At 41.1% G+C, this 16,648-nt stretch overlaps 1 protein-coding gene across 2 annotated transcripts in view; it reads left to right on the top strand.

Moving 5' to 3' along the window:
- The first annotated feature begins 2,753 nt into the window (after positions 1 to 2,753).
- TBPL1 (TATA-box binding protein like 1) overlaps positions 2,754 to 16,648 on the top strand; it is a 27,808-nt gene continuing 13,913 nt past the window's right edge. The window contains exon 1 of one of the 2 annotated variants that reach the window (XM_023750244.1): positions 2,754 to 3,089. In XM_023750244.1, the coding sequence (XP_023606012.1) occupies positions 2,968 to 3,089 (122 nt within the window). In that variant the 5' untranslated portion in view covers positions 2,754 to 2,967. The remainder of the gene's footprint in view (positions 3,090 to 16,648) is intronic. The other variant, XM_006084460.3, reaches the window with a different exon arrangement.

The following is a 16,648-nucleotide window of genomic DNA, read 5'->3' as shown; positions in this document are numbered from 1 at the left end:
TCTGATTGCCATCTTAGGCCCAATCCCCCGGGGAGCGTGCCTAAGCCAGCAGGTGGTCATCCCCTGAGGGGTCCCAGATTGCGAGAGGGCACAGGCCGGGCTGAGGGACACTCCCCCTCACCCCCGAGTGCACAAATTTTTGTGCACCGGGCCTCTAGTCTCTTTCATAAAGGCCATGCTGAACCAGTCTGTCTATCTCATAGTACTAAGGGCAACAAGCAGTAGCTAACATATTCCAGTAGACTATTTTAAACCAAGCTCATAAAGCTAGAGCTTTAGTGAGCATAACTATTTTTGGTGAAGGATCAATTTTGTGTGTTTTAGTTACCAACCAAACACAGAAAAATGCTTTCATAAATATGAAACTGCATGCTTAATTGTCACAGTAGTGTCAAGTTACTAAAAGTTTCAAAGTGCTCCTCTTAATTTCTATATCTATTTCATTGCTGGTAAGTACAATTTGCAGACTGGCTTTGGTCTATACATCACATTTTAAGTAGCACTGATCTAATTGATAAAGCTCACTGTTTGGTTAGCCTATGTGTCAATTTCTGTATTAATTGAGAATCTTGATTCAGAACATCACTGTATACTTTAACCTTATCTGGCACCTGAATAATGGAGCACATTTTAAGTCCAGTGGAGCCCATGGTCTTTATCTCATTGTCTTCTTTCATGAAATGAATTCCTTTGTCAGGGGAATGGTGTATAGGCTAATGTGACAATGTATAAGCATCCAATATGTCCGTAGGTGGTGTTTGCAGCAAAACCAAATCTAATTCCAAAACGAGGAACTATTGTAGTGAGGCAAATTGTTGACTGATCTATGATAAAAGGGAGTCCAAAGTAATTGATGTGCTTGATATCAGGTATCTGCTGGTCCCTTGGAAGGAGGGTGCCTCAGAAAGATCTTAAAATTGGGTCACCGTCGCTACAAAATTGATTTTCAGCAGCTGCAGTCATCACCAGAATAGAGCCTTTCTCCTGCCACTCATTCCTTGGTAAATCAAACCATGATACCGGACAGCTTACAACCCTTCATGCCCCCTAGCGCTTGGAAGAAAACCCAAACTCCCTTCTATGATCTACAAGGCACTGAATATTCAAGACCTTAGCTTCTCTCCAACTTCATCTCATGTTGCTCTTCTTGCTCTGACCACGATGCCCTCTCTAGGCTAGTACTCCCGCACAGCACTCGCAGCATATCCTGTTCCCTCCGTCTGGAACACTATCCACATCCCTGCCATTCCCATCTCCTTTAGAGAACGGCTGAAATGTTACCTCCTGAAAGCTGTCTCCCTACTAGCACAGGCATTGCTTTCTAACCCAGCCCTTCTTCACGCTACCTAACACAAGCTGTAATTATTTGCTATTATTCAAAAATAATTTAGTACAGAAATGGAAACAAAATGGAAATGCCATGATTCTACAGAGCTTGTAAGTGTTCAGATATTTTTCTTAACACCCAGAGGGGGAAGCAAAAGATCAAGAGGCATCCTTGTCGACTCCCTAAACAATGAAATGTCCCAATGGTTTCCTGTACCCAAATCTCCCAGAGGTCGGCCCCTGCCCTCTCCTTCAAAAGGAGAGCGGCACTATCATTTTCATCTACGATTCACATCCATCACAGGGCAGGCACCCAGGAGCCCGCCTCGTGGCCTTTTATTAAACCGGAGGCCCGCGCAGCCGGGAGTGGGCTCGGGGCGCCGCTGGGTTCCGCGTTGCCTGGCTCTCGGGCGTTACTCGTTACTCGAGTCTTCGCTCCCGCCCGCATCTCTCAGGCCACCCCACGTCCCCAACCCCCGAGTCCCGAGGGCGCCCTCGGACCGCAGCCGTTCACACCGGCCAGCGTGCCCCCTCGGGGTTCCCGGGTCGTCTCCGGGTGACTTGGGCGCAGAGCCCCGAAGGGGTCTCAGTCCCCAGGCGCCCGGCTTCCTCGGTGAGCGCCCTCCAGCCCGAGCTGCCTCTCCCGCCCGGCGCCCCAGGCCCCGCCTCGGCCGCCCCCTCCCACAGCCTGTCCTCCCGGCTTCGGGCCAGAGGCGCCAAAGCCTCCGACTCCCAAGGCAGGTCCTGGCCGCAAACCAAAATAAGTAAGGCATCTGGACGAGACAGGAGACAGTGTCGACCTCGGGTCCCCGCTCATCCATCTATCACCTATCATCTATCTATCTTGCATCTATCTGCCTATACCTACCTATGTATCTATAGATCTATCTGCCCACCCCCACCCTCTTATCTAATCCATCCATCCACCCATCCATCATCCGTCAACTATCGCTCTCCTGTGGGACTAGGATTAGGATTCTTTAATGAGAGCTTTACGCGACGTCGTAAATTAACCCGTTTAACTGGAAAAGCGAAGTAGGGCTTTTTTTTTTTTTCCAGACAGAAAATGTCTTAGAAAATTTAGTTGTTAAAGTCTAGCTTTGCTAATTATGTTAAATGGTGGTCTTTTTCTATAAATTGAATGAGCAGAAGAGAAAGCTCTAAGGTTTCGACAAAATTTAAGTCCATTTCTATTATACTTTACGCCAGAAATTACGTACTTGAGTTTAGGTATCAGCCAAATATGCACAAAGGGTACAGAGATTTTTCAAAATCTTTTTAAACGGCTTCAAGCAAAAGTCCAAGCAACAGCAGCGCTTCCCTACCCCTACCCCACTTCGACAATCTCGTGGGCAGGCGGGGCCGGGCTTCGGGACCAGGAAGGAGGAAGCGGAAGTAGGAGGAAGGGCGGAGACAGTGACCGGAGCAGTGAGAGCCGGAAAGGACTGGCTAGCGGGGCACAGAGGGGGGAGCCCAGTGCGGTGACGCTCTAGCCTCCGAGCGCTGTCTCTATGCTCCCCCGCGTCTAGTCTATTTATTGTCGCGGGGAAGCAGCGGCCGCCCCGGACCCGGAACAACAAAGCGCGAAAGAGGGACCCCGTGCCTCGGGGGCTCCTAGCAACGGGCCGGGGCGGGAGTTCCATGGAGACTGGGGAGCGCGCCCGCCTCATCATCATCCTCGTCCTCCAGCTTATCCTTCGCGTCCGACGCCACCGGCATCAGCGCTCCTGCCGCGTCCTCTGCCGCCGCCCCCTCTTCCCACGGTAACCCCGGAGGCGCCCCTCGGGGCGGGGAGCGGGCGGCCTGAGTGCGGGTGCGGGGCGGGGTGTGCGGGGCCGGAGCCGGGCTGCGAGCGGGGTGTGCGGGGGCGGATCGCCGGAGGAGGGGCGCTCGGGTTGGGAAACGGGTCCGGGAGTCCAGGGAGGGTCCGGCTCTTAGGGCAGGGGGGGCATTGGGGGACCTCGTTGGGGGACGGCGAGGTGGGGGGTGGGGCGTCGCTGCCGGGGAGCGTCTTCCAACGGGGTGTCGAGAAGGAAAGAGGTGTTTCTTTCTCGTGCCCGCCGCCCCCGGGAAAGACGGGAGCCGGAGATTCCCTGTCTGCCCCGGTGCAGCCCTCACCAGGGGAGGGTCGTGCACAGATGCTGAGGGTGCGTGGTTTCCCAGAAAACTTGAGGGGCCTCTGCCGCGGCCGGAGGGCCCCCAAATCCCATCTGCGTCGAGAGACCCGCTTGATGGTTATTATTTTTATTAACCAAAGATGTGACGAAGGATCTAGAAACTGAGGAAGAGAGAATGAATTGTGGGTAGGGCTGAGCCGGGACAAGGGTTGGGGTAGGCGCTTGACCACAGGAAGAATCCTAGAAGTAAATGTCATTGGGAAGTGACGGTTTTTCAAACTCTGCTGCTGCTGAGACGTGCCTCCGCGCGTGCATTGCCACCAGGCTCGGGCTGCAGCCCGTCCGCATCTGTGAGCTGTGACTGCATCTGTCACCTGCGGCTCCCAGGCGACACTGGCGGTTCACCGGCGTGGGCTTGTGTGCGCGCGTTAAGAACGGTGTCTTAACACCGGTTCAAGAAAAGGAAAGGAAGCAAGCTGGGTGTGATTTTTGTGTGAAGAAACAATGGCAGCGTCTCTGGGGAAATTGAAAAAGAAATATAAGAAGGTTCGGCTATAAGCTGCAGTCTCTTTGAAAGTTTAAGGAAATGGTCAGTTAATTCCAAGAGGCTTTTATCACCATCTCGTTTAAAGAATTACTGTTTCATATGGCCAGTTCAATACTTACAGGTTTATGCTGCCCCTTTAAGCCTTACATCACTCACTATTTAAAGGTTTTATACTTTCTGAAACTATTCTAGGTCAGTGAATGAGATTTCCCTGTGGCATACTGAAAAGGCCACATATACGTACCACAATAATACCGTTTTTTGTGTTCAATGGGAACAAAGCTCTCTGCATAAACTTGAGGATGAGAATAAAACTGATAGGTCACAGAAGCAATTATGTCAAGCACAGCTTCTGTTTGTCCCCCCACCTTTTTTGCTAAGCCTGACTTCTGAAACAAAAAGGTATCATCCTTATGTCCAGCCCTCCCTTTTTGTACCCTCTGCCCTCCAAATGAGCCCCAGAAACTGTAATGATCTACTGTGTGTTCTTGAATTTGATGCGGGAATACTCAGGCTTTTTCATGTAAGAGAGGTGCAGTGTCTTGTTAAAGGAATTTCCTGTGTGAAGAGGTGGGCAGTTTCCTTTAACAAAGATGGGAAGTACAGCACACTGGGAAATTTAAAATGGCATTTTAAGACACCAAGAAGAAAAACCTGGTATTGTCATCTTCAGGTTAAATGAATGGACTGTTGCATAATCATATAGCTGTTCTTCTGTGGAGCTGTACTGGGAGATGATCACACTTGCGGCTGTTGGATGGTCAGCCCCAGGATTTTCATAGTGTAGATGAGACACAGTGAACTCAGTCCTCGGTGTCAAGGCCGCATCACACTCAGTTCACCTAGACCTCTTAGCTGTTGCCTCTGTTCCTTCTATATTTGAGTGGGGCGTCAAGCCTACTTTCCACCTTTATTCACAATCCAATTTTTGCTTTCCCTGCACTCTGCTGCAACACTTCCAACATTTGATGCCTTTTTTCCTCACCTTTCTTGTGTCCTAATAAAAAATAGGATTTTTTTATGCTGTCTGTATTATTTCTGTTTCTTAGGAAGTTTTCCTCATATGTCCTTGGTCTATAGATCTTCTTCGTTAATGTCACTGTGTTGCATTTTCCTTCTGTTCCCTCCCTTTATTTGGAGAATTGGAGTGGTCATGTAAGATGTTCTGTATTCATTCTGAGTAACTGCTGGTTGTGCAGTACAGCAGGTAATCAAAAGATTGTATGGAGATAAGCCATGAAAAATACTTAAATTTTTAGGATAGAAGGTGTTTTAAGAATTCAGAAGTAATACTATGATTGTAGACATAGTCACTTTTTTAAAGATAAAAGACTATTTTGGGTTATTTATTGAACCTTAGATTTTCATAATTCTTAGTCTAAAAAACTTTTAACATCAATCTTTTCTGATCATTTTGCACCTGAATGTTAGACCAAAATTACATTTTGACAGATTAGGGGGACAATTGAGGTGGTTCCCACAAATTTTTCTTCATGTGGAAAATTGTTGTGGATGTATACATATATAGAATTTGTTATAAAGTAGAAGAAATACATATGAAACACATAGCTGAATATTTTTGGAGAGTGTTATTTCTTATAGATGTGATTATTTAAAAATCAGCAAATACTGTATAATACAGTTGAGTGAGTATCAGTGCTGTTTTAGGTGAAGTAGGCTGGTAATAACCTGGTGATTCATTTCATTCTGTTGCATCATAGACCATGTGAAGAAATTATTGCTATGAAAAATAAAGTTTAAATCGATTTTAGAAGAATTTATAGTAGAATGTTTCCATAGTGTCTCTGAGCTAAAACCTCTAGTGTTTTAAAAATTTAGCTATATTGTGATTTTTGAAATAATAAATAAGGGTTTCCTGTAATTTACACCCATACTTGTTGCACCTTTTATAAACCTGATGCCACATCAGGTGTGCAAAGCTGGATGAAAAGTATTTCTCTTCTAGTGCCTTTTGTGCACATGCAGATAGCAGAGAAAATGACATGCATGAACACCAAAATATGACAGAGTTTTTGAATTTTAAGTCCTTTATTACATACTGCTTGGAACTGTAGTTACTGGTATATGGATTTCATCCCTACCTGCTAAATTAGAAGTTCCCTGAGGTTTCGGACTATGACTTGTCATGATGTTGTGTATTCGTGTGTGTGTGTGTGTGTGTGTGTGTGTGTGTGTGTTTTGAAGATTAATGTTAATGGATATATTTTTATTTTACTTCAGGGAGTTAATCTAGTGGATGAGGGCAACCTTTAGGCATCTAATCTAATTAGTAGTTTAATTCTTGATCCTTAAAATGTCAACTTTTTATACTAGCTGCTAGTTATAAGCAGCAAACATTTCTTGAACGTGATTAGAGTTTTTGTTCTTTTAACCAATTCAAACAATAAAAATAATGGTTTACTGCCCTGGCCAGTGTGGCTCAGTTAGTTGGAGCGTAGTTTCATACACCAAAAGGTGGCGGGTTTGATTCCCGGTCAGGCCACATACCCAGGTTGCAGATTCCATCCCTGGTTGGGATGGGTGAGGGAGGCAGCCGATCAATCCATGTTTCTCTCTCACATTGATATTTCTCTCTTCTCTCTAAAAATAAATAAGTAAATAAATAATAGTAGTAGTAGTAGTAATGATAATGGTTTACTTGCCTTGAGTAGATACAGTATTTGTTCTGGTCACAAGACTCCCAGTTTGAGAAATTTCAAAAGGGTGAAATTATATACATATCTGATGTCTTTCAGGCCAGATAGTAACAATCAACCTTTTATTTAGAAGAGAGATGGTGTGTGTGTGTGTGTGTGTGTGTGTGTGTGTGTGTGTGTGTGATTGTGGAAAAACAATATTCCAGAAGTATGTCATTCTGAATCAGGTCATGTCAGAAATTGTATACATCTGGTTTTATCTTTTGACTAAAGGGTGATAAAATACAGAATTTGCTTCAATGGCTAGTTTTATACTGGAACCACACTTCTGGGGATCCTGTAAAATGTTCAAGAAAACACACACAAAGGTGAACTCTGGGATGGTTCAAATCAGACTTCATGTAGGAGTCAATAATGAGACTTTTAAATTTCACCCCCAAAAATGCTACATAAAAGTTTGCCTGGTGACTTGGACCATGCAATATTCATCCATCAAGAAAGAATACTGAAAATCCCATTGTGTGTTGACAGAGTTTTCTCGGGACATGTATGGATGACTTTAGTGCTTTGTGTTTATCATCATAAACATCTGTCTATAGACACCGGCCCATGGTATGCTTTTGTTTTTTAACCCACAACTTTTAAACAGAAGTAAAATGTTGTTTTATTAATTAAATGGTGTTACCCTTTCTCCTCCTGATAAATTACATTGAGACAGAACAGTTTTGATCAAAATTAGTTACACTTTCTTGGGATTAGAATTAGTATAGAGTTTAAGAATGTGGACTCTGAATACGGCCTGCTTGTATTCAGCATGGTGGCGATGCTGCTTAATATGGCCTTGAGCAAATTACTAAGTGTAATGCTTAGAACAATGCTCAGCATAGTTAGATGAAAAAGTATCCATTGGTGCTAGAAGCAGTGGTACTTGGTAGTACATTAAAGGTGAACCATTAGCTGGCTTGAATGCTTTGTTTCTTTCATTTGGAGGCTTTCTATTAAAGCATTGAAATTCTTTGTGAGCACTGACTGTTCGACTCATCTCTATCTATTCTTAGGCTTTGGTAGGGGGAAAAGCACTTGTTTTAATTTTTGAATTGTCACACAGGCATCTGGTTATCACTTATGGCAGATGGACTAAGTAAAAAGAGATATCTCTGTTTCTTGGAAAAGGAAGGCCAACAAAGCCTTGTCTGGCACTGTGTTGAAGCTATTGAAATGCTATTTCCCTGTGGACTTGACTGCTTGTTTAGCTGTATGGTACTTCTGAATAAAAGCAACAGACTCCAATGGTTTCATTTAGCAGAATTAGTCTTTCTTTAGAAGACACTATTTTTTACTTGTATAACCTTAAATGATGGTAAACTTGAAACTTGGTATCATTGTCAAGCCATTGAACTTGAGTTTTCTGTGTCACTATAAATGTTCTAGATAGTGGCTACCTTGTAACTTTAGCAGGAGCTGACACTGCTGCCAGGCTCCAATAATTCAAGTGGCTGGAGAATGACTGCATGAAATTGCAAAATTACTTGTTTATGGCAAGACTAACACCAAATACTGAGCTACCTAGCCAGGGGAATAACTTGACGATTATAGCTTTTTTAGGCTGCTACTGAAATGGTTAACTTTAAGTTAAGTCCAAATATTATAGTTTAGTTTTAGTATGCACATTTGAAACTGCTACTAGAAAATAAATAATAATGCTAAAATACAATGAATTGCAAACTGTTTTTCCTATTTTGGCTCCTATCCAGGTCTTGTTTTTAGTTGAAATAATATTTATATAAAATATGTGTTATAGAGGTTTATATAAAATATGTTATTAAAAGTATATTTTGCGCCCTGACCGGTTTGGCTCAGTGGATAGAGTGTCAGCCTGCGGACTGAAGGGTCCCAGGTTCGATTCCAGTCAAGGGCATGTACCTTGGTTGCGGGCACATCCCCAGTGGGGGGTGTGCAGGAGGCAGCTGATCAATGTTTCTCTCTCATTGATGTTTCTAACTCTCAATCCCTCTCTTTTCCTCTCTGTAAAATATCAGTAAAATATATATTTTTAAAGTATTATTTTGCTTTAAATGTACAGGAGTAAAGTTTTATAATTTCTTCCATATTGTGCTGTTTTAGTTGGTTTTTATACCCCTCCTGAAAGAAGATTGGCAAATATGCTTGTGTTTAGAGTGTGGATTTGCTTTTCTGTTTAAAGAGAGTAAAGTCTACTTTGATACTGTTGATTTATTTGAGTAATAACTGCGTTGGCCAGAATAAATTTAGTATTGATGTGATATTGTTAATATTATTCCCATAACCGGTTTCTAAATTTTTTAGATTCTAAATCTAAAAAATAAAGATAAGCCAGGAAATGATTATGGCTATTTTCTCTCTCTCTCTCTCTCTCTCTCTCTCTCTCTCACACACACACACACACACACACACACTATTAGGGCTTTTTAGGAAAACAGGTCTCCAGGGTGTCAATTCTATTGTCCGTAATAAAGCCTGCCTGTTTTGAGATAAAGATCTCTCTAACACATTGTTAATGTTTCCCTAGTGTTCTGTTCACCACACTATTTCAGGGACAGGTGTTACTATCCTTCAGATATAAAGCTAATAAAACCACTATGTAACCTAAAAGTGCAAATATGAAGATGGGTATTTGGTTTTTTACTATGGTCAATATTTATAGAAACAATTGTTGCCTGAACCTCAGCTAAGATTCGTGGTGATCCTGAAACTTGTGGAACAAGAACTAACTCATTCTCTCTAGTTGACCAGATACTTTTGTTGAACCACAAGACTTTTCTTTTTTTCTTACCTGCTTATGGCTACAGTATGCTTCTTGGGTATCTCCAGTTTCTTGTGTGCAGGTGCAATCTAGTGAAGTTGGAATGAGCATCCCATATTTGCTCATGGGTTGACCACATCCCAGCATCTCCCCTGGTGGCAGATTAGGTGGTTGTAGGAAACACAGCCATGTTGAAGACAGACACAGTTCATTAAACCTTCCTCAATACAAACTTTGTATGCTAATCTCAAAGGCACACTAGATTTCTTAACTCAGTTCTCTACTCTTTTTTGGTGGTGGTGATAGGGGGAGCCTGAGGTAAGTGATGTGACGTATCTTAACAGTTCACAACTGACAAAAAGCTATATTAATACTTTTATCATTTTCTCAACAGTATATTGCTATTGTAAATCTTTAGATCAGTTTGGCAGAGAAAATCTTTGGCTAGCCAGTAATCTTGAAAATTCTGCTTCAATGTGTAGTGTCAAATTACTTGGATAATTGTTAATTTGTATGTGCATTCAGAATATGTGTCTTTTAATTTACTCTTTCTAGGCTTTTTGTTTTGGGCCTGTTAAGTTGGAAGAGTTTCAAATGTCTTATATTCTTAATTTATCTTGTGTTGTATTCTCACCCCCACTTTGCAAAGAGATGAATAATAGCTTTATCAAACCCTGTTTAATTGGATGGTTACTGTGCTGAAAGTAACAGATAGGTAGCCAGTCTATAACCAGCTATCATGGAACGGACTTAGCATATGGATGAGTTAGGACCTTTGGGGGAGAAATGGAGTGCAAAACTCTTAGAGGAGGGGAAAGGAAATATGTATCAAAAGTGCTGAGGGTCTATATATGTGTTTTAATTAAATTATTTTCTTACATCAGAAATGCATTATATTTCTGTATTTGTCAAAGCTCCTGGAACATAGTTGTCCTTCAGGATTTGGGGGTCTGAACTAAAGCCAATAACAACATGTTAGGTGCAGGAGTGCTAAGCAGAACAAAGCAGAAAGTGAAATCTATAATAATAAAAGCATAATATGCTAATTAGACCGGACAGTCGAACGAACGACCTTCTGGACTACCTTCCAGATGAAGCCGGGGCTTTGAGGGAAGCCCGGGTCCCGGGTGCCAGAGGGAAGCCGGTGCGGGCAGCCGGAGGAAGGAAGGCCTACTCTTGCACGAATTTCATGCATCGGGCCTCTAGTAAGGAAATAATAGGGTACTGTTGGAGAGCTTGAGTGGTGTGGACCTATGGAGATTATTATTATAGTGAAAAATGTCTATACTTCCCACTGTTTCCCCACCCCAACAATCCTTTCTTTTAATTGTTCTTAAAGTATTCATTTAATTCATAACTATTGAGTTGATGACCAAGTGCCCGTTGTTAAAACAAATTTTAAAGAAACACATTTATATTAAACAGTTCCCTTCAAGGATCATGAGACAGTTATAATGGAACCTTTGCATTTGCTGTGCCCTCTGCTTTTGGGGTCTTTTCTCTCAGTTTTTCATGTTGCCTGGGTCCTTATCCTTGAAGATCTAACTCTAAGAAGAATTTCTCATCTTTGAGGAAGTTAAGAGGCCTTCCTGGATTCTCCTAAAGTTTCTTTTATTTATTTATTTATTTATTTATTTTAAATATATTTTATTGATTTTTTACAGAGAGGAAGCAAGAGAGATAGAGAGTTAGAAACATTGATGAGAGAGAAACATTGATTAGCTGCCTCCTGCACATCTCCTAGTGGGGATGTGCCCGCAACCCAGGTACATGCCCTTGACCGGAATCGAACCTGGGACCCTTCAGTCCGCAGGCCGATGCTCCATCCACTGAGCCAAACCGGTTTTGGCTCCTAAAGTTTCTTTTGTGACATCTTATTTCCTTTATAACGTAGATCACATTCTCTATTTTAATTACTTCTCTATTTGTTTGTTTCTTCCACTGGAATACAACTTCCACGAGGGTCCCTTACCTGACTATTTTGTTCTGAGCTATATTCCCAGTGTTTAGACACATTAGTTGTATTCTAAATGAATGCAATTATGAGTAGTAATTTAATTGAAGGAGTAGGGAAGGGCATCCTAGGTAGATATAAACTCAGAAAAGGGTCTGCTATTGCAAGAGGATTGGTAACTTCAGACTGCTCAAGTGTATTGAAAGTAGAAAAGGTTATAAAAGTATATTTGGAAACGTGAAGCTCACTGAATTTATAACAAAGCAAGTTAGAGTCTATTTTGTCCATATGAGAGAGCCAAGAGATGTGTCTTTAAGCAGGATGTGGCACAGTCAGGAAGATAATTCTGGTTGCCTCTTTGGTGGATGGACCAGACTGTGGAGATGGGAAGCAGAGAGTTCCATTAGAAGACTGTAGCCGTAATGACGTATGAAAGCCTAAAATAAAACACTGATGCTTTGGATGCAGAAAAGAAGCTACATCAGAAGTTAACTGGGTATAGGAGAAAAAAGAGATGAGGGATGGTTCTGAAATGTCTGACTCAGGTGTGTAAGTGTTGGATGGTAGCTCCATTAAAATTAAGAACCAAGGGACAGCAAGTATTTCTGAGGGGATTAATTTTGGATGTGTTAATTCAATGACTATGCCTCATAGGCAGTTAGGAATATGAGTTCTGATTTCTGATAGGTCATCATTGATGCTAGGAGCCATAAACTTTAATGAAGAAAAGGATTTATCCAGTGATCTTAAACTTCAGGGGTCTTAAAATCTTTTGAGATTTGAAGAAAACAATGGCCTCCTCTGGTGCCACATTCAAATTTGTGTGTACATAAACAATTTCAAGGAGTTTCTCGCCTCTGGAACCTATTGTTGAGCTGTCAGTCCTGTAATGGGATTTAGTTAAGAACTTCTGATTTAAGGAGTAGATGGTAAAGTATTTGAGCTAGGAGGAGGATTTAAGAAGAAAGGTGCCTCTGAAGCCAAGCAAAGGGTGGGGTGGTGCCAGAGGAAGAATTTTGAGAATTGGGGGTTCCCAGTTATGCCCTGGAATGGTCGAGTAGGAAGGAGTTTCAACTGTGACTTTGGATTAAGCAAAGAGCCATCCATTGGTAACGTTTTATGTCATGCAGAGGCCAAAGGCAGATTGCGATGATACAGTGCATGAATCTGAGTTAAGGAAACAATCAATACATGGTAAACAGTGTGCAGAAATCTTGATAAATAGTCCTGATATGTGGTATAGCTCCTTTTAAGGATCTATTTACTGAAAGGATAATTCTGTTATTTTGACGACCTGTGGTATGGTGTTTCAGCCCAGTGGTTCTTAACCAAGGTGCCCATTAGAAACAACTTGGAAATGTTTTAAAAACCAGGGCCCTACAAACCTTAGTTAATCAATGCTTTGGGAGTTGAGCCTCTTCATAGTTTTTTGTTTGTTTAAACTTCTTGTTAAGACCAATGTTCCAGTCAGAATACTTCCTTATCACTCTTGTTCCTAGTATGTGTTCTTTTAGTTGTATGTTATTATTTAATTACTCAGTTTTCTGTTGTGCTACTTTTAAATCATTGTCCTTTAGTCTTTCTCATAGAACTTAGTTTCCATTATAAAAAAATTTATGGCTTTCTTCTGATCTTTAGCCAAGTTCTCCATTTTTATCATTTTAAAATCTGACCAGTTCTGCGTAAAACCAGAAATTCTTAATTGTGCTTATATATGGAAAGTGTATTTATTCTGTAATCCTCTTTGCTTTTATTTATGTTACATTTTTTTACCAAATAGTAAAAACTTAACTAGAATAGTTCGAACTCTTGAACTCTATACACTATTTTCCAAGGAGCTAATTTCATAATCTTACATTCCTTTTCTTTCTTTCTTTTTTTAAAAATATGTTTTACTGATTTTAGAGAAAGAGGAAGGAAGAGGGATAGAGAGATAGAAACATTGATTGGCTGCTTCCTGCACCCTCCCCGCCCCTCACTGGGAATGGAGCTGGCAACTAGGGCATGTGCCCTGACAGGGGAATTGAACCAGTGACTTCTTGGTTCATAGGTCGCCGTTCAACACTGAGCCACACCAATCAGGCTTACCTTCCTTTTCTTAACCTGGCAGTCATAAATGGCATAGACCTCTAACAGGTCTACATCAACACAGGCATTTTATATGAAAGGTAAACCTATAAAAGTAGTTGAAAGGAAACTGTCAAAATAGGAAATTTCACCTGTTATGTTTTCACCTTGCAGTGCTTTCTCTTGATTAACTTTTTGATGAGCTGTCAGCAGTTCAAGTTTGAACCCTGCATTCACTCTCTGTTTTTGAAAAATATATATTTTTTTATTGATTTCAGAGAGGAAGGGAGAGGGAGAGAGAGATAGAAACATCAATGATGAGAGAGAATCATTGATCGGCTTCCTCCTGCATGCCCCCTACTGGGGATCCAGGCTGCAACCTGGGCATGTGCCCTTGACTGGAATCGAACCCGGGACACTTCAGTCCTAGACGGATGCTCTATCCACTGAGCCAAACCTGCTAGGACCCCTGCATTCATACTCTTGAAATAAAAATCAGAATACAGAGAAGTTTGAACTTTATGCATGTCAACCCTGACACCAACCAGAAGCTGAGAGAGGGTTTATTCGGTTTGTGAGCTATCTAGTGAATTAATATTTATACTTGGAAAGAAAATACTCTTTATAAAATGATGCTGTTTTAGTAGCATCAGCATAATGGCTAAATTAGTCTTACAAATTCTGGTTATTTATCAGTAACTTGGGACAAATATCAAGATTCTCTAGAAAAAGATAAACTTCCTAGTTTTCTAAATGATCACCCATGATATGGGAAAATAGAGATATATGTTAAGACCTGTGGAGAAATGAACATGATAAATTTACACTTTAAATGAAAAGAATACGATGAACAGTTTTGTTGCTATTTAATAATTCACACCAATAACTTTTTTGTTGGTTTGTTTGAAATGATTTTGTTACTGGAGATTTTTTTAAATTCACTGTTAAATTTAGTTATTTTTAAAATACCAGTTTCATTTACCAGATACATCAAAATTGTATTCTTTACTTTTACCCCTTGCTTTTAGACGTGGAAGAACATGATCTGCTTTTGTGCTCCAAAGCTTAAGGATCACAGTGAATAACTGGAAATCCTTTTTATTTTTGGACATTTCTCTAACCATGGAAGAATGAAGGAAGGAAAGTAATAATAGCAACAATGAGAATAGTTAAATTTGAATGCGTATTACCGTGTGCAAGTACTATGCTGTGGGCTTTGAAATTTCAATGTTTACAACACTGTGATGGGTAATGTTATCTGCCTTATTTTGCTGGTGAGGACATTGAGTCACAGAGGCATTAAGTAACTTACCCAAGGTCATATGACTGATAACATGGTAGAGTCTGGATTTAACCAAGTAATCTGCCCCAGAGTCTGAGCTCTTAAATGTGTGTGTGCATGCGTGCATATGTATAGATACTGCTTTCTTAACAATCTCAAACTAACGGTTAAGCTCTTACAGACATTGTATTGAATGTGCTTAGTGCCTTGGGAACTATGCCAAGGCTAGGGTACAGAAATAAGTAAAATTTGATCATACATCTGGAAAGCTTATTGTCAACCAAGGAAACATATATAAATAGAAACTTTCACTAGATGGTGGGAAAATGCAGTGATAGTGGTATGCATAGCAACATGGTAATGGGACTCCGAGTAGGGATACTCTGTCTTAGTCTTGGGGATCAGATGTCTTAGTCCCTTTGATTTCTTATTTTACCCATCGTGGTTTCAATTACCTTCTGTACTGGAGTTTCCAAATTTTCACCTCCAATCTAGACCTAGACTTACCCTGAGCAATGGACCCTTATCTGATTTTTCTGTCTCTCCTCTTGGATGTCTCACAATTTCCTTCAGTTCATCATATCTAAAACAGAATCCGTACCCCTCCTCCGTTTACCATCGCCCCTGCAAACCTGCTCTCCCTCCAGTGTTTTCTTCTAGTCAGTTGAGTGGAATAGATTAGGTGGCATCTTGGGCCACAAACCTAGAGTCATGCACCATCTCCCTCTTCCTTGAGTCAATCTCAAAGCTCTGTTCACTCTGTCTCCAGAAAATGTCTCTCTTCTCTGCTTCTGTCCGTTTTCCTTCACCCTGACATCAGCCTACTACAGTCATCTCTCCCCGGGACTGCTGCACTGTAGACCCTGACTGAGTTTTCTGCCCATTCTTATCTACTAGCTCATTCTTCTGTTACAAAAGTGGCACTGATATTTTTTAAAAACAAATATGTCATCTTTTGCTTTTCTTTTAGTTCACCGTGCTCTTGGGATAAATATGAAAAGTTTTAACATGGCTTAGAAGTTATAATTTGACCCCTCCCTGCATTTCCAGTCTGATCTTATGCCAATTTCCCATTCACTCTTACCGCTCTAGCCATGCTGGCCCTCCTTCAGGGTCGAACAGTTCATACTTTTAACTCACCTCAGAGCTGAGAACATCTGCTATTCCTTTTACCAGGTCTTGATTACTGTTGGATCCCCATCCCCTAGCATGCTACGACTGCTTAGATTTCCAGTTCATTGTTATAGAATTGATTGGATGAAGGTGATGCTGACCTATAGAACAAGTGGGAGTTAGCCAGGTGTACAAGTGGGGATAGATCAATTTTAGCAAAAGGAATAGCATAAGCAGGCAAAATACTAATATTTCTTTACGTGTAAGAGCCTTTATAAATCAGTAAGAAATCTCAGAAGGAAAATGAATAAAGGATATGAGACAGTTAACATAATAAATAGTAGTTAGTAATATTTGAAAAGTTCAACCTCTTTAGCATTCAAAGAAAATTAATCAATTTAATATTGCTGATTTTTATATCTCAGGTTTTCAAAGATTTTTGCAAAGTCCTTTGTTGACTAGATACGACAGCATATACATATGACCCCAATCTTGTTTAATATGCACAGATAAATATATGGATTTAGCAGCCTCAAAACATATGTCAATATAAGCATAGAAAAAAATTAGTAATTATCACTGTGGTAGGATTATGGGTGACTTTTTTTGAGTATTTCTTATGTAATTAGAAAATGGCATGCTGTCTTCTTTATTTTTTTAAATATATTTTATTGATTTTTTACAGAGAGGAAGGGAGAGGGATAGAGAGTTAGAAACATTGATGAGAGAGAAACATCAATCAGCTGCCTCCTGCACACTCCCTACTGGGGATGTGCCCGCAACCAAGGTACATGCCCTTGACC

The sequence above is a fragment of the Myotis lucifugus genome, unplaced genomic scaffold (assembly GCF_000147115.1).
Source record: "Myotis lucifugus unplaced genomic scaffold, Myoluc2.0 scaffold_11, whole genome shotgun sequence".
NCBI lineage: Eukaryota > Metazoa > Chordata > Mammalia > Chiroptera > Vespertilionidae > Myotis > Myotis lucifugus.
This window is presented reverse-complemented; position numbering and strand designations above follow the sequence as displayed.